We start from the raw sequence: 22,975 nt of genomic DNA on the forward strand, positions 1-22,975 counted from the left end.
ATGTACACCATATCACCCGTTTTATGGAATCGCACTTATCTTATAAAAAAATGCTGTAGCAGCAGTCACATGTCTCACTTCCTAAATTTAATTTAAATTTAACTTTCCTTCCTAAATATAAATTAAATTTAACTTTCCAAATTTAACAAATCTCGTAGGGTTCCGAGACACACGACGCTTATTTTATAAAGGATCTCGTCGTGATGTAGCCTAACTTAGGCAAAGTAAACACAAAGCTAGAGGTAACGTTACTGGGGTCGCCACATAGGCTAACGTTACTCAAAGAAACAGTGTGTTTGTAGAGGCAACCTAAAACTATATTATTTTATCGATGGCAGTCGGAAAACCCCTCTCACACTGTGAACGATCACTTTAAAAAGCTGCAAAAATCTTACAAATAATTGAACAGCTGTTCAGCCATTTGAAACCGTCAGATCTACTTTCAGTCCAACAGGAACAAAATAAAACTTACCTGAGTGCTTGAGTGTCAAAGTCGCGGATGAACTACTTTTCAACTAAAGATGGCGATCACGGTGATAAAAGCTAAACTTCAGACTGATAAATCATGAAAAGTAGACTGCGTTCTTTTCAAAGTAGAACAACGTAAAGCCACCACCACACGCTCACTGAGCGATGCCGATTTTGCATGAATCATTCTTTTGAGTCGAATCTTTTCTGAGCTTGTCTCGAGTCAATAACCATAACTGACTCATTTAACCGAAATTCGAACCATAGACTGTAAAAACCACGGCGGGGCTGATTGTTATTTTGAACATTTGTATAGTTTTATTATTTATTAAAACATGCAGAAACATTTGTGTGACTAAATGAATTTTAGTACTGTTTAGGCCGAATGTAAATGAAAAATATGTTCCGTTTCTAAAATGAAATATGCAGTTTTCTAATAGCCTATCATAGCTGAGACTCGTGAAAGTGGATTTAAAAACCTCACTAATAAAACGTAATAAAAAAACAATAAACTACTTTTATTGGGACGTTTGAGTGCGTAACATGCGACGTAATTGCGTCACGAGGTAAAAGAACCGTTGACTCGTTTATAAACAGGTTCTTTGAAACAAATAGTTCAACAGAGCCGATTCGCGATGAGCTTGTGCGCGTTCACAAGCGTTTCCTCCTGCCCGCTCCCGTGAATAATCAAACAATGGTCGCATTCCACGAAATGACTAATATTAACCAGCAACCACACCAGCATGCTAGACTCATAGACTGTAAAAAAAATAGGCTAGACTAACCTCTGGAAATAAAGAACTGGGATTTGGATCATTAGTTTAATTGCTTGAGTGTGTAATGAAGAAAAACACACACACACAATAAACAATAGGCGAGTGGTAAGTTAATTTTTAGTAAAAGTTTTGGGGTGATTGTCAAGTACATTATAAACATTTCCATTGTTTCCTGTGATCATGTCGATTAGATAAATGGATGTCATGTAAAGAGTAATATATCTAAAAATATTAAAATCCATAAGAAGGAACACCACATGTGAAGGATAAAAGACAATTATATTCTAAAAGAAACTGTACTTGAATTACAACCCAGAATTTAAACATTTCTCTGAAAAAAACATATCTCAAAAGATCAGGGATGGATTTTTTTTTTTATCCAAGTCAGTGCAGCATTTGGAAATCCTCTGTTATGTTGTGAATTTGCTGTCCAAGTGTATTTCCAACAAACGACGTGTCTTTTCTGTAAACAGATGAATTTGAAATGAAATACACATTAAGCCATTTGCTCACATGGATGAAATGAAACACATAATCACAACATGAGTGTGAGATGTAAGTGCTCTCAAATTATGCTGACCTTTTGTCTGCTATTTAGGGGCTTCTGTTTTCGTTCCTTCCTTCACCTCTCCTGATGGATGGCCACCCTTGTTTAGAGCCTTGAAACAGGTCAGATAAATAAAAAGACACCTCTTTTTGAGTTACATTGTTATGTTTCTTTGAGGAATTAATATAATGGCTACGTTCAGAATGGAATGTATGTTTAGGGTTACAGAACTCACATAGCTTGAAGCATCAGTTTCTTCCACATCTGATTTAGGGTCACGAGCTATTCCATTCTCCACACCAGAAGGCCCATCATCCTCCACCTTCTCAGATGATTTTTGATCTTTGATCTTGGAGCATTCGGCGGGACTCGAGTTTGGTTTCAGTTCGCTCTCCTCCTCAGAAGAATCCTCCTCATTTGGCGTTTCCCCCCGTCCATCTTGACTTGAGGCTTGCGAGGACTCGGCTTTCTTGTCTTCTACCACTGGTTTATCTTCAGAGGTGCTGGTGTCATCCACCCGTGGCTCGTCCTCTGTAGTATCATCTAATCTTATAGGGCTGCCTTTTGCATCTTTTGCACCAGAGACGTTTTCATAAATGGGTAGAGGGCTGGTGGGGCTGTATAACCCATATGTTGGTCTGTCAGACTTAAAACTGGATGAGTTGCCTCTCCTGTAAAAGCAAATGCATGGAGAATTATGTTGGTTTGCATCTTGAAAACAGATATCCTATTCAATTATGTTATGCGTGCAGAAATGCATGCCGAAAATGTATATACAGGTAGACCTGGGCTAGACTGCTATAGTAAACAATTATTTGTGTAATCTGACTTTTGATTTAAAAATACATTTTGTAAATCTTCTTTATATAACTAATCATGCACATTCGCCAGGAGATGGCATTAGTTCCCAACTTTTAAATCTGCAAGGCAAAGAGAGAAATTGAAATGATGATTTTACCTGAGAGAGTCCCTGGGGCTGAAACCCTTGTGCATATCATAAAAGCTTTTAAGTGATCTGGGAGACAACGTGTCTCTAAATGACCTTCTTTTCAAGGAACCTGAGCTTAAAATGAAACAAAAAGAGTCATTTGTACTATATTTGCCAGCTAAAGTCTTACTGATATTTAACTTATTTTAAAAAAATATGTAGAAGAACAGCTTATAAAGCCTTATACCGGTTCAAATTCTTCACGACAAAGCTCTTGTCTGGATGTTGGGTGCTCAGCTCTTTCATCACAGTCTGTAGAACATCATTGTTCTTGGGGCAAAAAAAAAAAAAAGTAGTTGCAGATCATGATGAATCACTTCATTGATTCAAGCTGTATTTTTTACTTTTGGTTTACCTTGGTAATTTCCTTGTAGAAGATGTCTCTGAGGTTGCAAACGGCTTGGAAGACTGTGACATAGCAACCAATACGACTATAGAATGCAAAACAAATAATATTGGCCAAATTTCATTTTGTAGATGCCAACAACAAAAACATTATCTTAAATGAATTATATATAGGCTATATCTACTGACCATAAAATTAGGATTGAGCAGGTGGTAACACTTTATTTTACAGTGTCCTTGTTACATATACTTACCATAGTAATAACAGTAAATTATGCATAATTACATGCAACTAACCCTCAACCAAATCCTAATCCTACCCTAAGCCTATAGTACACTGTAAAAAGTGAATAGTTGGATCAACTTAAAAAAATTACTTCAATTGGTAACACCTAAAGAAATGAAGTTTTCTCAACTTAAATTATCATGTTTTATCATGAAAAACGTGATAATTTAAGTTGAGAAAACTTCATTTCTTTAGGTGCTACCAATTGAAGTAATTTTTTTAAGTTGATCCAACTGTTCACTTTTTACAGTGTAAGTACTCAGTACTTAAATATATAATTACACTGTAACAATGACACCTTAAAATAAAGTGTAACCACACTTTATATTACAGTCCTGTTCCCCGTGTACATATTGTAGTAATAACAATAACTGGGTAATAACTAGGACCTAACCCTGAAATTATTAACAAGTACAGCCTGATCTCACGGCAATTCGTACGAATTCTACGAGGTGGCTAATTCGTACGAATTCATACGACCTCACTCGTACGAATTTGTACGATTTTTGCTGAATCGTACATATTTTACGAATTGCCCAATTCGTATGAATTCATACGAATGACCTACCCCTGACCCCGCCCCTAAACCTACCCATCACGTGGGTTTAGACAAATCGTACAAATTCGTGCGAGTGAGGTCGTACGAATTCGTACGAATTAGCCACTTTTTTATCACTCGTACGAATTCGTACGAATTGGTCGTGAGATAGCGTTGCAAGTATACGTACAGTAAGTGCATGTGCTGTAAAATAAAGTGAAACCATATAGTTTATAAAATTATAGCCGTTCAAAATCTTTATGATATTTCATTTGTTTAATTAATTATCATTTGAACAAGTTCCATCTGTGCACTATAAAAACAACTCCAAAACTCACGTGTCAAATAGAATAGGCAGTTCCATCTTCAGCTCCCTGTTCATGTCCTCAAATATCACCTTGGCTGCATTCATCTCATCCTCTGCCTTAAAAACAACAGCACAAAGGAAAGTCCCATACATCACCCTGAATCATATCAGTATGATGCTTGTAATGTCATGTTTGGTAGTACATGATTTGAAGGTTAGAACTTATCTGTAAGGTTACAAACAAACTTCTCTACGCCAGTCATAAAATATAGCCATACCTTTCCAATTTTGATATCATCCTTCTTTTTAGCATTCTGCATCCCCGCCAGGTGATGACGAGCAGAATCATAGTCTACGAGTTTCCTGTTTCGCTTGGCCACTCTTTCCTGAATCATGAAGAAAAATAGTTGACAGATGAAACTGCTCATTAAAAAAAATAAAAAATAAATGATTGAGAGCTTTGTGCGAGGTGTGCGCCAATGTATCAGGCAGCCGTTTTTACCCTGACATCTGGAAACTGGCTCATGTAAGACTCCATAGTGATTAATGCCTGATCATGCAGCTTGGACTCGTAATCTTTCCACAGAAGCTCTTCTCCCTTTGGAACACAGAGAGCCACATTTGTAATAAAAGCCTAAATTCAGTCTGTTCATCATATATAAAGCGATCACGACTCTTCAGAAAATTTGGACTAAACCGCTCAATGGATTCATTTTACGATCTTTTAATGCACTTTTTGAAGCGTCAAAGTGGTAGTTGCGTAGGTGTCAATGGAGGAACAGAAAGCTGTCAGATTTCGATCTTTGTTTGTGTTCCAAAGATTAACGAAAGTATTACGGATTTGGAACGAAATGAGGGTGAGCAATTAATAACAAAAATGTATCCCTTTAACGGACAATGTCCTGGCAGAAATGTACCAGCCATATCAGTTTTTCTACAGAATTTTTTTCCTTCAGTGTGTTCTCTGAGACTTACCTCCACAACTTCCCCAAGATCTTCTACACCATCCCATTTATCGTCATATGCATCAAACAAGGACTGAAACAGTCGACCTGAAGCATCCTTCATTACTGTTAAACATCAAGCACAATAAAGCATGTCAGTATTCCTGTTTAAGCTCATCTCCTGCGCGAGTCTCACAGTAAAGAGCCAACCTGTGACAGCGTTGAGGTACGCTTTAAGGTCCTTGTATATTCTGTATCCATCGCTCTGCAATAGAAACCACAAGGAAAAATTAGGTCAACTTTTGATCTTCGAAGCTGTTACTTTGGATACCATATAGTAGATGTAATTTACCTGTTGAAATTGGAGGTTCATCACACACTGCTCAAAGTGCTCATCTTTGGTCTCCTCGGATTTGCCAAGTCTCTGCAAAACCTGCGAAGGCATCACATATTACAACGTGCCTACAACCACCTGACAGCCTTGACAAGGGTATTCTCCAAGTATACAGCCAGCTGTGTAATGGATGTTACATCTGATCCTTAAAATATTGATAAGCTCACACAGAAAAAAAAAGCAGTTTTAGATCCTATAAGACCTATCCATCTGACTTCACCAACAATCAAGTTTGAGATGACAAGATATGAAGGGTTTAACAGGTGAAAACAGAAAAGTAAATGGAGACTTGGTCAGCCTTGGCAGACAACTTAAAACAATTCTGGGAATAACAGACACTGTTAAGCAAAGAAGGAAGCTATATGTTTACATTGGCTCTTATTGATGGAGTAGATAAAGCAACTTGTGTCAGCTACTCCCATGTCATGTGACTGAATCGATTACTGGATCAAGATAACACTAAAGTTTCTGCGCTCTTAAACAGGAAGACTGACAGCATTGGGAAAGCACACTGGCTCTCTTAACTCTATTGTGTTTTATGATTCCAGCCACGTACCTTCTCCTGTGCCCTGCTGAATTTTTTCTGCACCTGTTTAGCAAGCACATTGGCCCCTCCTTTCGAGCTGATGCTGGCCTTGCTTTCTGCCATGTTCTTCACTTGTATTCAATCTGGGATAATGTTTCAATAGCCCTTTAAATTAAATGGCCAACCCTGGAGAATAAAAGGAACTTTTTAGAGCAAAAGACAGTTGACTTGGTGTCTTTATCTTCGCCTGTATTCTGTCTGAGCCCAAACACACCTTCTCCTGTTTTTTTTTACAGTCATAAGTCATAAATTTCTTATCTTTACAGGTTGTGACTTGAGCACTGTGGCGGCCCCTGAGTCATATTTCATTGTGAATGGGTATTTGGTGTAAGGGCCCACTAGTGGAGTTGAAACATTGAAATTATATTATATTATATTATATTATATTATATTATATTATATTATATTATATTATAGGCTATTATATTATATTATATTGAACTGAGCTGAATAATGACACTATTATCTTCTTTAGAGCTACTTCACAGCTAAAATTGAAGTTGTTTAAAAATTGATGAATTTTGCAACATTAACATTGACATTATTTTCCTGTTTATTACTTTGAAGCTGCTTAGAAACTATCTATATTGTAAAAAGTAGCCTACTAAATGTAATAAAAGAGATAAGTAGAAGTTTGTCACCTTTGTACCTATTTTATACTATTCTATTGTATTTCATATCACACAATGAAGATCAAACATTCAATTTGTTCTATTCTATTCGGAATCACGTACAATTTTGCATGTATAGGCCTATTGCTTTATATTGTGTTCTGTTCTAGGCTACTATTATGGGTCCATTAAGGGTATTTCTATTCTATTCTATTCTATTCTATTCTATTCTATTCTATTCTATTCTATTCTATTCTATTCTATTCTATTCTATTCTATTCTATTCCAGCATTACCTAATACATAAAAAGCATTATCCTCAAACTACGGTTCCCATAAGCCACCGTACGCACAGAATCAGCATTGGCCACTCCTCCTCACTGAAGTGTGTATGTTATGAACTTTGCTCTGCCGTATTTTTTTCTATAGGGTTGTATGTTTGAGCTCGAGTTTGTAACATTGCTACTTCAGAACCAGCTGGAGATGATCATGGGAAGCACGTTGGCCAAATGTGCAGCCATCGACCTGGCCGTTCAGTGGGTCGGATGGTCACTAGCGTCTGCTTTCAAAACTGAAAAGTTTTACGACTTGGCAGGTAAATTATTTATCCAAAAGGCGTAGTAATCACGATCTTGATATAGTAATATAATATTTGTTGCTTTCGCTTTCGTGATGTTTATGCATTAGTATGCACAGATTGCACACATGGTATTTCGTCTTAAAGAATGTTGTATGTGTTTCGTTGGGTCGCAACACAAGCGAGTCGCGACGTCTTTTTTTTTTTTTTACTTGTTTATTGTGAAAAATAGGTTGTTATCAAAATGTATTACGAGACGGTGGTTATCTAAACTACAATGAGATGTTGTGAAACCACCATAAATACGTCTCCACCCACAAGACATGATCTTAAACCAGCTTACTGAAGAGCATGATTTCCCCCACCCGTATTTCGACAAGACGTAATTTTAACCAATCAGACAAATGACTCTACAGAGTAGTCGTCGCTTGATTGGCCAAACTATGGATACGTCACTGTCAATCATTCAGCTAGAGGCGGGACTTGTCAAAAACGGATGGAAAAAAATAACGACGTTAATTCGGATATGTGATCTTTTATATAAATAACTACATGTGCAATAATATATGCTATTTAATTTTTATAAATTAAAACATATGCATAAACCTCGAAAATCAGTTATATTAACACTGAAACATACATTTTAAAATTCTGTACAGATTTTAAAATACATTATCACACATACTATCATAACTTTCAACACAACAGTAATGTTATACATAAACAGTTTTATAAAGCATATATTAAGAATTTTGACAGTTACAATGATTATAATTTTATTCATTGCATGTAGAAAGTGATCATACCTTGAGAACATTAGGATGTGATTATCCATGTAAGGCAAATTCTTTTTTCTACATAAAAAAAAACATTAGCTTCTACTTACCTGTCAGCATTCAATATGCATTTCTTTTCAATGGAGTACAACAATTATCCAACCATTTCAGTTTTTCAAACCCAGGTTCCTGAGTGCTATTCCCTCTTTCTTTCTCTCTGAGAAGTGTGCTCTTGAGAATCCTTGAACTTTGCTACCAATTGTCTCTATGTTCATTGGTAAAATATTCAGTGAACACGCCTCACTTTTAAAATGGACGGACACAGGTGACTGGCTGCTCTGCCCATATCTGGAGGGATACTGAATGCCTTATCAGTTTAACCATAAATTAATTTTGTTGTTTTGTAGGATCTGGTACCTATATATTGCTGGCTCATCTGAGTCGTGTATGGGGCGGAAATGGACACCTTAGACAGAACGTACAAACTGGACTTGTTACTGCCTGGGGACTGAGGTAAGATAGATAGATAGATAGATAGATAGATAGATAGATAGATAGATAGATAGATAGATAGATAGAGTGATCTATAACAAAAGACATGTCTATTTATTGGAGTCTTGTTGCTTTAACAGCGTTAATAAAAGTGAAGTCAGTCCAGCTTCATGTTGTATTAAAGTATCTATTAAGGTCTGGTTAATAAGTCAATAAGTAACAGATTGGGCCTTGTCTTGCAGACTTGGGACATTTCTCTTTCTTAGAATCCTAAAGGAAGGACAAGACCGGAGGTTTAACAATGTCAGAGACAGCCCTGGGACATTCTTTGTGTACTGGACCATGCAAGGTATTTCAACTAAGGCTATTGATTATTTGCATAGTTACTGCTAATTGATGGCTGAAGTTGGCCATACGTGTCCAATCCTTATCACAACAAAAAGAGACAACTAGGAAAGTAATTATATTATATTATGAATCACATAAGGAGAAGTTTTGCACCTATTCTATACTGTTCTATTCTATATCACACAATCATTCAACCTATTCCATCCTAGATCTCTATTCTGTTTTGAATCAAATAAGTGTATGTAAATTATTTTGCATCTATTCTATTACATTATTTATTATTTGCATAGTTACTGTTAATTGGTGGCTGCAGCAGGCCATACTTGTCCAATCTTTAAACATCACACTTAAATAATGCCACCAAAAAAAAGAATTAGGAAAGTAACTCTAAAAAGAAATTCTACTAAACCCAGTAGAGTAATAGTCTGCCACTTGAAACTTGTTTCTCCTTCTTTCCAGCTGTGTGGGTATTTGTTACCCTCTTGCCCACCCTAATTCTAAACAGTGAGAGAAGGGACGAGCCCCTTGGCCCACGTGACTACATCGGTTGGGGAATATGGGGGCTGGGTTTTGCTACAGAGGCCATTGCCGACCAGCAGAAGTGGAATTTTAAGAGTGATCCAGATAATGCTGTGAGTAATAACTTGCACTGATAATAAAAGGCTGATAAGACTACTCAGTTGTGAAAGCTAAATTATGACATGTAAATCATATAATTCATATCATAAAAATATATTTTAACATAATTACAGTTTTATGAGACCTGCACTCTTGACAGATTACAAACTGGATCAAACTGGTTTTTCTTAACCCTCTGGTTGTCTTTGGTCATAATAAATGCGTTTTGAACATTATCGGAAAGATACAAATCTTGGTGACTTTTGAGGCACTTGCCATGAGAATACACAAAAAAAATGTAGACATGCAATCTACAAATCAGCAACAAAGTAGTCTTTGATAATGTCTAAATATATATCCAAATGCAAAACATAATTAAAGTAAGGGATTATGTCTGAAATTATTCTTATTAGCAACTGGGAAAAACACAGCCCTATTTATTGGCTGTACAGGCATTTAGTGGTTACGCAATGGTATTACATATGATTTCTTTATTTCTTTCAGCAGATGGCACTAATCTGTTTTTTTTTTTTTTTTTTTATACCTTTACTATATTTTTACTTAAATACTGTATTAATTGAAAATAATATAATAATTCTATAATATTTTTTCTTGTATTTGTTTTAATATATATAGACATACATGCTGAATATTGTCTAGTGCCATGAAATATAAAATAATAAATATTATTGAAACAAAATATCTTACATTAATTTCATTAGAATTTTTTACGTTTATTGTCTTCAGTCTATTTTAACCAGTGAGGAAGTGAGGAATACCAGAGGGTTAAAGAAAAATGGCATATTTTTTCATATGGGCTTAATATACACAAAACAACTAAATGTGAACACACATTTGTGTGTTCTTTTTAAAACATCTTTTGAACATCCTGAAACATCTAAAATAGGGCTATCTGTTTGTCCAACCAATGGCAGACAGGGGGAGTCAGCATGAAACAGCTAGGGTACATCTCAATCAGCTCCCTAGTTCAGTAGTCAGGGCACTGACCAGTGAGTCAGACATTTTAAGGGATGTCTCAATCGCAGAATCCTTTCAGGGCACTGAAACGTTCGCTCCCTAAAAAGTCCCACAATGCGCCGTGAAAACCAGGGAGCATCGAAGCTAACTGGGTTCCCTTAACAGAAGTTCTGAAACACGAAACTTAAATCACGTGAGCCAACTCACAACACATAATGACACGCGATAGATGTTTTTTAAAATACAAACCATTATTTAATTATATTTCATCATAAACATACATCGCTAGACAGGTAATGAACATAACCTAGCTAACATTTACAATTTATTTACGGCTGAAATGTTCTATACTATATGTAACTTGCAAAATAGTTATCATAATACTTTAAATAACATTACAATGAATGTCAGAAATATATCAGCTTTGCTGTTGTTCATAAAAAACAGTTATGATTTTGTATGAGGACGTTGTCATGTCGCTGGAAATAGAGTCATCAGTGTCCCATTGTGTAGTGAGCCAGCGTCCTTTTACTGTCTTACCAGTGCCCGAATCGGGAGCTGATTAAGACACACCCCTATATTAGGGGTTAACCGACCATGTGCATTTGGAGTGGGGATATGTTTGGCCAACCAATGGCAGACAGGGGGAGTCAGCCTGCAACAGCTCTTTTGGCATAACCAACTGTGGGGCAGGCTGTTTGTCAGATTAATGGCAGACAGGGGGAGTAATGCAGAAATTACACTTGCTACAAGAAATCCTGCTTATTTGCAAGTGACATTTTAATTAATGTCATGGGGCAGAGGCATTGATCCTATAACTTTGCATGTTTTTGCAGGGAAAGTTTATTAGTCATGGACTGTGGGCATACAGCAGACATCCAAACTACCTGGGGGAGATCCTGCAATGGTCAGGGCTGTTCCTGTCCGCTTCCTCCGTCATGCGCGGACCTCAATACCTCAGTGCAGTTTCTCCGCTCTTCGTCTGGTTCTTACTGAGACACGTTAGTGGGATCCCCATCCTTGAGAAGCAAGCTATGAAGAAATGGGGATCAGACCCGGCTTTCCAGAACTACATCAAGAACACTCCCCTCCTATGGCCCTTCCCCAAGTTTAAAGGAGAATAAAGCATATTTACAGCACTTGATTTACAGCACTCATGACAAATGAATGAAAGCTTATGTGAATGTCTGATGTAGACACCTAAGTGAGAGTAAAAAAAAACCTATATGTATGTCCTCAACCCTAAATCAAGTTTCTTAATTATAAGTTTCAATACACCTATTTACTTTGTAATCCTTCTATAAGAAATCTATCTATATTTCTTTTACCATAGATTCAACTTCCCAGTCGTCTAACATTCTGGCGCACTTTGTGCCTCAGTGATTTTGTATCGTATTTTAAATGTGAACATTTACATCTCACCACTTTTTAACTCTAAACCCCAATGCAATGTTAAAATAAAAGACACAATGGACTTGCAATAAATGAATGTATTTTACAAACAGCACAAATCTTACAAAATGCCACGTCACTCAAATTGAAAAGCAACTAGAATTGATATCAACTCCAATGTTCAACATAATAAACAGTTGCTCTTTGAAAACAACAATAAAAACTTGACAGGTTAGTAATGGACAACTACTGCTCCAGAAACACTGCACCACTGAAAGAAATGATTAATTGCATACAGTGAAAAGCATCCAATCAGTCCAAGTCTTTTATACTATAGGTACATTAGATGCTTCAAAATCTGTCAATTCTCCCAGAGGGCACCTTTTTTGCTTCTACTTTAAATATGGTATACAATTAAATAAACTGAGACAAAACTGCATATAAACAAATCAATGCCATTGAGAAAATCTGAAATAATTCTGGCCATGTTCATTTATGAAAGGTAAAATGCCCACCACAGCAACCAAGTGTTTTTGCATGCACGTAGCATTCAATTATCTTAATTTTCTTGCTGTCCTGAATCCCTCCACAAACAACTCAGGGTTCAATGCATTTCAAACACCATAAATGGATAATTTAAACAAATTCAAAACATCATCAGCAGCATCATCATCATTTTAACACAAATTCTATACCTACTGGCAGTGAAATTTAAGCTTGACCATGTTTAAAAACACAGTTTACACTATAGTATAATCTGATAGTCACTACATCCTTGAACCCTCCAAGAGATTGAGATTTAAGGTAAAGCATAAAATTAGAATATACAAACAATGTTACAGTTGTAGATTACGCTATACAAATCCTGCAGAAAGCATAACCTTTTTGTTCTAGATGCTACAATCAAGTTCAGGTTTCTTGATAAAGAACTCCTAAACTGATGCAGATTCTGTTATTCTATGAGGATTCAGTGACTGATGGAATTGCTTATATCAGCACATCGCTTTGGTTGTGAGGATGTTAATTGTACATTAAAACATTTAAAAGTGACTAAAATACAAATGTTACAAGAAAACCAAAAAGAGGTAATATAAAAAGAGTAGCGTTAATATGGTTGAATTGATGGACAAACCAGACATAAAATATGCTAGTAGGATAATGTTATATATTGCAGCTGTTTCCCAAAGAAAAGAAAAACTCTTAGCCATGAAGAGCTGCTTCAGGGCTACTTCAGGAGAGGAGAGGCGAAGAAGTTCCCCTGGCGAGAGACGCTGACTGGAGCTCTGCTCCTGCTAGCAAACCTGAAACCAGAACGGATGTTCATAATGGTTAACTCACAAATACTCAAACAGCTGTGTGCCATACTACTATAAAACCCGGTAAGGTTCAAACATACTTTGGAGTGATTGCGTTGAGAGTTGCGTTCTTCATGCGTTGGGAGAGAGAGCTGGACGATGGGGTCTTGCTCATCTGCTGGTCAGGAGTCGTCACGGGCCCAAACATACTTGCTAGAGTACAAAGAAAGCATGTTGTTATAGAATATCACCATCAGACAGGTGATGTTTTGGAAATAGTTTTGTTAAATGTTTGGATGTGAAATTCATACTTTTCTGATCAGGAGTTGCGTGGACATTGGGGTTCTCAATGATCATGTGATTGTTGTGAGCTTGGTCGTTGTTGCTGTTCATAAACTGACTCCAGTACTCCACAGGCAGACCGAGGAGACGCTCAACCACCTGGGAGAGAAAGAGCTTGGTGAAAAACTGGTCCAAAACACCATACATTTACAAACTAGACCCAATGGGGAAAAGGAAAGTGGGGACCTTCAGCCATGAGCACTTACTTTTGGCTGTCGTTTTGTGTCTTGCAGGATGGTCATTGGCTCTGGGTCGGGCACGGCATGACCCACAATTGTAGGTCCAAATACACGAGCCAGATTAGTGCTGTCCATCTTTGTGTCTGTGCTCTGGGCCACTCTAATGATGATAGAAATAAAACCCAAGTTAAATATTAAGTCTCACAGCTTAAAAACTTCCGAGAGAGAAGTGCTGGGTTTTAATATATCAAATACAAGAATGTTGCTCTAAATTAAGATGGATTGATAGTGGTACTTAACTGAGGAAAATTACACAAATTATAATAATTAAAAAAAGATATGTAATAGCTTTTTAATTTGGTGTAAATGGACTGAACTGAATACATCAAAACCATACAATGACACTTTTATTGAACTGTAAATGGACTGCAATGTAGTTCCTTATTTGGGCCCATATGTTACATTGTACACAGCTGCTGTTAAAAAACAGGGAAACTAATTTTAAATATTGTTTCCAGAATTGATGCCATAATATCTGGTTTACAATTTCGTAACCACAATATGAATGTTTTGTGTTATTGTAGAAACATTGCCTATCAAGGTAATCGAATGCTTTTATGTTGTTTAAAAAAAGAAAATCAAAAATGTAACTTCCAGATTAAACCTTTTTTTCAACGGGATGCTGGATAGAGCATTTACAGCAACATAAAGTAAAATTGCAACACTATGTCAGGAGTATGACCATCACACTAGAAGCAAAGTTTAAGGTAATGCTTAAATAGAGGCTTCATATTTCTGCTTTTACACCCGGGTAATTGCCCCCAAATGTACAGTTTTTAACAAACTGATCAAATTGCTTTGAACCTGAAATATTCCTTTAAAGTTACAAATGTTAGTATAAGTGTTGACTTTAATAATGAAATAATATTTACAAATGGCACAGGCAATAAACCAGACAGTAGAATCAGAGATGGTGTATGATGTTTACCTCTGCAAATGAATGATGAGGAAGGCCAGAGTGTCTCTGTTGGGTTGTGGAAGATCACTGATGTTCTGATATATTAAAGCAATGCTGTTGTCATCATCAGACAGCTCTATGAGAACAGAGTGAATGGTTACTATTGAGTGCACTAATATTAACACACCCATCTTCCCAAGTACACCACGGATCAACATTTTATTTAATAAAAAACAAAAATATTAAGCAGCACAACCCTTGATAATTGAACAACATTTATAAGAAATGTTTTAGCAGCAAATCAGCGTATTAGAATGATTTCTGAAGGATCATGTGACACTGAAGACTGGGGTAATGATGCTGAAAGTTCAGCTTTGCCATCACAGGAATACATGTCACTTAGTATTAAAATAAGTTATTTTAAACAGTATTTCTTTCACAATGTTACTGTTTTTTTGATCAAATAAATGCAGTCTTGGTGAGCATGAGACTTTTTAAAAATCATACAGACTAGGGCTCAGTATCAATTCAGATGTCCCGATTAGATTTCGATTCACAAGATCTTAATTCGATTTGATTCTCGATTTAATTCAATTAATTAAATTTTCAATGGCCCCACCGCAAAAAAAGTAGTAATAACTGAATAAAATAAGCCTAGTTATTGTTTTTTATAATTATAAATAATAAAACTAAATAAACTACAAGCAAATAGCACAAATAAATAAATGCAATATAACAGACACAAATGAAATAACCAGTGCTTTTAAAAGTTTTTCAGGTTTGTCTAACAATAGTTTTCCAGGTACAGAAATTGAACAAAGTAATCCAATGTAAAATAACTGCATATAATCTTCACAGTACAAATTAAATAAATTTACAAAAAAGTTATTCAGTGAAGAGCAGGGAGTGATTTTCCCTGTCTTTTATAGTTTGATTAACAAGACGACTAGAAATAAGATTGATGTTAATCAGATATGTTCAATGTTTGTGGAAATAAATATGGAAAAAAAATTAATCGGGTTCGTGGCTTTTGAGAATCTATATAGAATCGGCCGCATTTTTTAAAAAAAATTATTCGAAAAAATTAATTAAAACAAAAAATAAATTTTGCGCCCAGCCCTCGTACCGACCCTAAACCTTTGAATGGTAGTGTACATTCATACATCAACACTAACCAGCAGCATCCATGAAGGCACGGTTGAGGCGGAAGGTTAGCAGGGGTTCTTTGAGGTTCCTCAGGAAGTCCTTGAGGACGCCTGTGATGACATGGATATCGTCCACCTTGCTGAGCAGGGGAGCGGTTTTCCCACGATGGAACTTCTCTTTCAGCTCCTTGACCACTCGATCGGAGCCAGACACCCGGTACAGACCAGTCTGCCGAAGAGATACGCAGGTTTTCAGAACATATTGGTCTTGTTGTCCAGTGTTCTAGACTGAATCCAGCATCTTTATCAACTTACCTCATGTAGGCCTCTCTGCTCAATCTCATTAACGCAGTGCACCACTAGTGAAGGGATCATGGGAGAAGTGGAGGACACGTAGCTTGCAAGGGTGCCCTATCGAAAAATCACACCAGGATGATATGTTTAATGAAGAGTACAACACAGCCATTTAGTTTAAACTCGAAATTTCAGCATGTAAAAGAGGGAGAAAATACTCAAGTTGGATGATAAAGCTTCATATAGATTTGTCACCTCTCCACTTTTGACTGGAGTCCCAGTCATGTTTGGAATGCAGGGCAGAGGGCAGCGCTCGCGGCATTCGGGGTGGGACACAACACGGCAGTCCCTGCACTTCAGAGAGATCTTCCCAAATTTGATCCTCTTACCACATGGCACACAAGACTCTGGCTTGATCACCTAAAAAACAAAAAGCCAGGCAGATATAAGCTGTGAGGACTATAAACACGGGCCACTGCTAACCTATCTAGACAACTTCACTGATTATAATGGGAAATTACATTGTTTGAAGTCAGTTTTAAATATTTTTTTTGGGTGGACATTTCAGATAAAATACGGCCAGATATTTAGCTTTTTACTATGATAATGGCAAAAGTCAAACGAACCAGACTTTGGGGGTTAAACGTGCTCCAGCACGGTTCAGATCGCCTAGTGTAAGTACACCCACTTAGTCACGATGTAATGAAAGTTGTGATAGATCTTTTCTCAACCCAGTAAAACAGATGGTCTGAAGAAAGATGGGAAAAAAGCTGGGTGGGGTCTTGGTTCTATTCATTAATTTTTGATTGAATGAGGGCAGACCTGAATGCAAGCTTGGAGTTGATTATAAGAGCGTTGGCATGTAAGAGGCCTGAACGAATGGAAAAGTCCAGCATACGTCACTAGAGACAAGTCTGTTGTTTCACTGGGAAGGTCCAGTTATCATTTTGATTAATTTACAAGGTCAAGATTAAAACGCATACATGGATGAATAATTTCAAATATGATCTAAAAAGTAAACAACCCTCTAACTTGGGACTCCAGAGCAATGCATCCAGTGCATCTTCACATCTTAGAAAGATTTGTATCCTACCGTTTTGGAGACAAACTCATGCAGACGGACACCTCCGTTGCCCTGGGGAGTGCTGGGCTCTGCTCTGCTCTCTCCATTGGGTTGACTGGGATGCCGGAACACATCCATAGACTGAACAGAGTCGGTGTCAGCAGTGTCCCACTCCTGAACAGCTGAAGAACAAAAGCAGAGAGAAGCACTGCTAACTACTGCAGAATACTTAAACAGAAATGCAAAGGCTTGGGGTGTGAGAAATGACCAGGGAAAAAGCCCATACAAAATACACCAAATATAAACAAATAAAAGAGTACCAGGCTGAAGACTCATCAAGGGGTCAATTTAAAACACCCCAGAGTCCTGCAAACCACGTAATGAATTATTAAAAAAAACAACATCTTTGACCCTGTTCAATAAAACAACGCATTTTTTATGATATGGCAACCACACACCATGACTCAATGCGGATCTTATTTATAATACAGCAGCCTGCACATTATTATTCAATCAATAGCAAGAATCATATAATCAATGACTCATGCAAATATTCTCTTCCTCAGCACTTGCAGTCTCACAAATGACCATAATAAATTTAGTGTAGTGAGCTTACCAGTCTTTCTGCGGCTCCTGGTCCAGTACGGAACAGCCTCCACTGTGGTGACAGCCTCAATGGGTCCGCCACCAGCGGGCACCGTCACGGTGGTCTTAGCCACCAGAGACTCATTACCCTGATAAAACAGAACTCAAATTAATTAATTGTCAAACTACTTACTACACATTCACCTAAAATAGGGGCGGTATTAACTGGACATTAACATCAACCCGGGAATGGCTTATTAACTTGGCTTTTACAATGTCAAGAAAAGACAAAATCTTCCAATATTCATACTTCAATGTGTTGTAGAGACTGAGGAGAACTGTGGAAACATTATACCTCTAATGACTAAAGCAAAGCCCTGCAGGGAGCCTTTTTACTAAAGAGTCTTTCTCCAATAATAAACAGTTATTCATGTGCTTATGTAACCAGCTCTTACTTTCTCAGAGGTGCGGCCGGTTGAACGGGACCTCTTGGCACCAGCAGGAGGGCCTTCTGTGTGGTTTCGGGAGGAGCGCTGCATTGAGACAGATTAAATAATTAGATATTGCTTGAAATTTGGAAGTGTTTTGATTAAATGTGAATTTATTTGGAAGCTTACTCTCTTTTGCCGCTTCTTGAGACGAACGGTCCTGACTGCAGAAGAGTCCCAGTCCTTTATTTAAAGAAAAGGACAATTAAATCAATAAAGGATGAGTCAGTCTAACACAATTTCAAAGATTCAATTTCTTTCTCTCTGTCAAGTTTGAGACAGGAATACATATAGCCTTAATATTTTTAATATTCAAGAAAGTGACATACCAAAGAATCATCAGTTTTATCATAGCTGATGTCAGACAAGATAGACGCTGATTCATCAATGGTGGTCAGTCTAGAAGAGACGGTGTGAAAAAACAAATGAAGGTTACAGCAGTAAGAAACAATTCAGTCATAAAAACCGAACCAATTCTTCTGTCTTTTATGACATTTAATTAAATCTTTGAAGATAGAGTACATTAAAAATGCTTTAAAAATACCTTTTCAGTCACTCAAGCAGAAAAAACAACAACTTTTTATGATTCAATTATATCCTGACAGATTTCTGTAATATCCAGCTTCAAATTATCTTATGTCAGGGTTCGTACAGATATTGTAAAATGAAATTCCAGGGCTTTGAAGGACTTTTCACGCACAGCTTTTCAAGGAGTATAATCAGAGATCTCACTTAATCAATATCTTTATTATCTTTCCAATTCTAAGGGCCAGATTTACTAAGCAGGGCAAATTAGCGTGAGAGCGCAAAGCCAAAAAAGTGCAGATGGGAGTGGGAGCCCTAAAAAAGGTAAATAGATAAATAAAAATATACTAATAGCTAAAACAAAATGGTCCAAATTAAGTGCAGCACATGAAAGGTATGCAATGACTGTGGCAACTTTCAGTATGGGAACATTAACAAAGCACTAGAATTTTCATTGCATAAAACAGCAAACAGAAAAAGTCAAATTCAAGTGCTTCAAGCACTTTAAGCACATTCTACGAACCCAGGTATTTGTATAGCACTTTACACACAATACTCATTGCTTCAAAGTAGCTTTACGCAAATTCATGATGTTAAAGTTGCGATGACACTGAAGTAGCGACAGATTATTTATTCTGCATTGTGACATACAGCCAAATATAATGGATTATCGAAAAAGAAAATTTATAGAGTGGGGGTCTTTTGTAGGTCAGACTGTCAGTCCAAATCTGATTTTAGTGCATATCTGACTGAAATCTGATCAGATTTAGCAAAAAAAACACATGAAATATGATTTTTACAAATCTGTTTCGAGCTACATACTGTACATATGTGGTTTGAAATTGTATTCAAATTCCATTTCTGGAAATCCGTTTCAATCCAACTGCTCTGATTGGATTTCGCATGGTTTGTGAGACTTTCTCAGGCCACGTAAAACGTAAACGTCAGACGTTGTTATAGAAAACATGCTGAAAGTCTCTGCAGAAACAAGGTTGTGTTGTTTCAAAGTGTCAGGCGAGTATAAAGTGACAATATAACAGAGACACATTTTGAAACCAGCAGAGACAAGAGCACGGAATAAAGCCACGCATACCAGCATCCTATGTTTCGGCCGCTGCCTCAAAAGACAAAGTAGTCATAAATTTAGTACATTTATTATTATTTTTTAAATTAAAAGGATTTATTTTCATTTAATGCCGACTTTAAATGACACATACAAATGACAGGGTTTAAGATTTAGTTTATACTGCCAATCCCTATGCAGTCTAACTGAAAAGTTAATTGAAAGTCATGCCTCAATACAAAAGACCTAATACATAGTAATATTACAAAAGTAATGGAATGAAAACTCAGAAAAGCATCATATTACAGAAGTAAAATGGGTTGCTTTTTCTCTTACCGTCGACTAGTGTTGAGGTTTGTGGGATTCTGGGAACGGGCATTTAGAAAGGCCAGAGCTGAGCGCTGCTCCTCATTTAACTGGATGCTGTTACAGGAGCCTTCAGTCACCAACAGCTCCCGGATGAGCTGGATCTGACGGTCCTGCAGAGGAATAAAAAGGAATGTCTGGTTTGAGCCTAAATTCAGAGAACAGGTCTACAGCACAAGTACCATGCAAAAAGAGGCCTACAAACCAGTTTTGCACAGTCAGCCTCAGCTTTCTGTCTCCGACGGATCTCCACATCAACCTGGTTGCGGGCATGTTTGAGTTTAACCTCCAATGCTCCTCGCTCTGTCTCGGCCTTGGTGAGCACCTCCTTACATGCATTTAGCTCATGCTCGACTCTCAACCATTTACGACGACTGTCCTCAAAGTTCAAGGCCATCTGAATGAACTCTGAAGATGAGACAAAGAATTGCAGTGAATATTTAGTGGGAGAGATTGAGACAGTGTACTACGCATGCATTTTATTTCAAACATTCAACACAGCCAGTACTTACGGGGCTCAATGCTTTCATTGAGAACATCAGCTTGTGCCCGCAGGCTTTCAAAAACACTGTGAAGATTGATCACAGCAGTCTCCATGTCCTCCTGCATTGCAGAAAAGCATTTTAATTGTGTGCAGTGTGCACCAGTTCATACAACTTGCTAGATTTAATTTGCTTCCAGTTATATCCTTTTGAGATCCATGAATTCATTTCTGCTCAACGAAGTTGGTATCTCGAGATCACACACTGCACTGTTTGGACATCTGTGGCTTTTCGGTCATTCAAAATATTATAGGCGTGGCCAATGATGAACACTGATATTATGTATCTGCATAAGATACATAATAATAGAATAATATAAGTAGTTTCAATCTAAAATAGTTAAAGTGTATAAAGTGACAAAATAGTAATAGCCTAACTTACTTTTAAAATACATAATTGTACTACACTATAACAATATTAATAAAATATTATAAAACTTGTTGTTGCTAGGATGATGAAAGTACAACCGTAAACAACAACAGTCCAAGCACGTTTAAGTTAAATCACAATAGGTTTAACGTTAATGGTGAACAATAGAAGTAACGTAACGTTACAGTAAAACACTTAGCATGTGTTTTCTAAGCGGCTCATCATTAGTAACAAACAAACATTGGTTTGCCATGTAATATAACTTACGTACTGTTGTAGACGCCCAGTCTTGCGTGTAAACGATGTAACGTAAGATTATAACTTGAACATATATTTTTTCCAGGGACAACAGCAAAGTACCGGTTTGTCCAACCAAGTTTACCCGGATGTGTTGTTAACGTTAGCGTGAGCGTCTAAAGAAGTTGCGTTTCAAATTTACCCGCTAGCCAATCATCGCCGCTCGGGCGTACTGACGTAAGCGCGTTGACGTAGGACGTACATGCAGCGCGTCTGCTGTAAAGCAGACTGTAAAAAAAGGCTGTACCATGTTTTTTTTTTTTTTTTTTTTTTTTTTTTTTTGTCTACTGTACCCTATGGCTGTACCATGCTGTACTGTTGGCGTCGTGAAAATCGGGTGTCCATCAACAAACTATAATATTTATATGTAGGCTTATAGAATGCTTTATAGCTAAAAATTGGACATAGGCAAATGCAATCTCTTTCACTTGCTAAACTATATTAATAATAATAATAATAAAATCGAATTAAAAAAACACATTATAAAACTATAAAATTCAAATGCTCCCTCTTCGCTGAGTATCTTTTCTTTCTTTTTTTTTGGCTCTTGTTTGGCTTTAGTATCTTGTTATTTAAACCTTGCAAAAAAAAAAAAAAAAATTATAATATTGACACAACAGAAGTAAAATAATAAGACCAGATTTCAGAAAATATCAGTGTTGGTGCAAGTATGAAATATGTGTGAATGACTTCACCGCCCAGGAGTAGCAATTAAGTCTCTTTGGAAAAGTTCAGAGAAAGGCATATAAAGGTGTATAAAATTTAAAATAGCCTAATTAAATTAAAAACAAATTAAACTAACTAACCAAATAAATTAAGTTAAAATAAACAACTAAATTTGTTTTAAATAAAAATAAATAAAAAATAAATACAGTAACCATTATTCTGAGTGGAAAAAGAACTGTAATGATGTTACAATCAAAACTAAAATTATATTTCAAACAATATTTTACACATATTTACAATATTAATCTTAACAGTGTAAATGTGGGTCATACAAGCTGCCTTTTAAATTTTTAGGATGGGGGTCCCTTGTGTGGGGATGATCATATTTGGGGGTCCCTGGCATAAAAGATTGAAAACCCCTGTCCTGGGCTGCTTTTCATGCTGGTAATTTAAGTAGGCCATACATAAATTAATTAGATAAATTAATTAATATTTCCTTTCTGTTGATGCATACATATTTTATTATTTATGGCTATTCCCTATAAATAGTACGTTTTTTCTACCTACTCTATGCACCCTATCTATCTATCTATCTATCTATCTATCTATCTATCTATCTATCTATCTATCTATCTATCTATCTATCTATCTATCTATCTATCTATCTTCCAGTTCACTGTTCATCAAGTGTGCACAGTGTGACTGATCGCTCAGACACAGTGAAAGTCGAAAAAGGGGCTGAAGCCAGAAAAAGCAACGTGTTGTCTTGATTAATATCCTACTGTAACTGTGGAAGAGAGAGAGAGAGAGAGAGAGAGAGAGAGAGAG

At 36.7% G+C, this 22,975-nt stretch overlaps 3 protein-coding genes across 5 annotated transcripts; 1 reads left to right on the top strand and 2 right to left on the bottom strand.

The window, feature by feature from the left end:
• Positions 1-1,278: 1,278 nt before the first annotated feature.
• On the bottom strand, positions 1,279-8,399 carry bin2a (bridging integrator 2a). Of its 2 annotated transcripts, XM_079849344.1 has the most exons (14): positions 8,253-8,399; positions 6,150-6,305; positions 5,552-5,632; positions 5,410-5,464; positions 5,231-5,325; positions 4,758-4,853; positions 4,534-4,641; positions 4,287-4,372; positions 3,135-3,210; positions 2,967-3,049; positions 2,750-2,854; positions 2,027-2,462; positions 1,825-1,903; positions 1,279-1,707 (listed from the first exon to the last, which is right to left on the bottom strand). In XM_079849344.1, exons 2-13 carry the CDS (start codon positions 6,240-6,242, stop codon positions 1,835-1,837), a joined length of 1,383 nt encoding a protein of 460 aa, XP_079705470.1. In that variant the 5' UTR covers positions 6,243-6,305; positions 8,253-8,399; the 3' UTR covers positions 1,279-1,707; positions 1,825-1,834. The 2 variants fall into 2 exon arrangements, with proteins under 2 accessions (XP_079705470.1, XP_079705471.1); XM_079849345.1 differs by lacking the exon at positions 8,253-8,399 and having other exon boundaries at positions 1,343-1,707; positions 6,150-6,379.
• LOC307145782 (uncharacterized protein) lies at positions 7,132-12,078 on the top strand. Its single transcript, XM_079849346.1, has 5 exons — positions 7,132-7,384; positions 8,550-8,655; positions 8,877-8,983; positions 9,442-9,614; positions 11,415-12,078. The coding sequence occupies exons 1-5, from the start codon at positions 7,225-7,227 to the stop codon at positions 11,700-11,702; spliced, it is 834 nt and encodes a 277-aa protein (XP_079705472.1). The 5' UTR covers positions 7,132-7,224; the 3' UTR covers positions 11,703-12,078.
• On the bottom strand, positions 12,056-21,577 carry racgap1 (Rac GTPase activating protein 1). Of its 2 annotated transcripts, none has more exons than XM_079849343.1 (17): positions 21,452-21,577; positions 20,786-20,876; positions 20,479-20,681; positions 20,244-20,386; positions 18,649-18,718; positions 18,449-18,502; positions 18,287-18,364; positions 17,863-17,980; positions 17,277-17,428; positions 16,439-16,603; positions 16,205-16,300; positions 15,920-16,118; positions 14,775-14,880; positions 13,814-13,946; positions 13,577-13,706; positions 13,367-13,478; positions 12,056-13,271 (listed from the first exon to the last, which is right to left on the bottom strand). In XM_079849343.1, exons 2-17 carry the CDS (start codon positions 20,868-20,870, stop codon positions 13,196-13,198), a joined length of 1,920 nt encoding a protein of 639 aa, XP_079705469.1. In that variant the 5' UTR covers positions 20,871-20,876; positions 21,452-21,577; the 3' UTR covers positions 12,056-13,195. The 2 variants fall into 2 exon arrangements, with proteins under 2 accessions (XP_079705469.1, XP_079705468.1); XM_079849342.1 differs by having other exon boundaries at positions 21,456-21,575.
• Positions 21,578-22,975: the final 1,398 nt, after the last annotated feature.

The sequence above is a fragment of the Squalius cephalus genome (genome assembly GCF_949319135.1).
Source record: "Squalius cephalus genome assembly, chromosome: 18".
In the NCBI taxonomy this organism is placed as follows: domain Eukaryota; kingdom Metazoa; phylum Chordata; class Actinopteri; order Cypriniformes; family Leuciscidae; genus Squalius; species Squalius cephalus.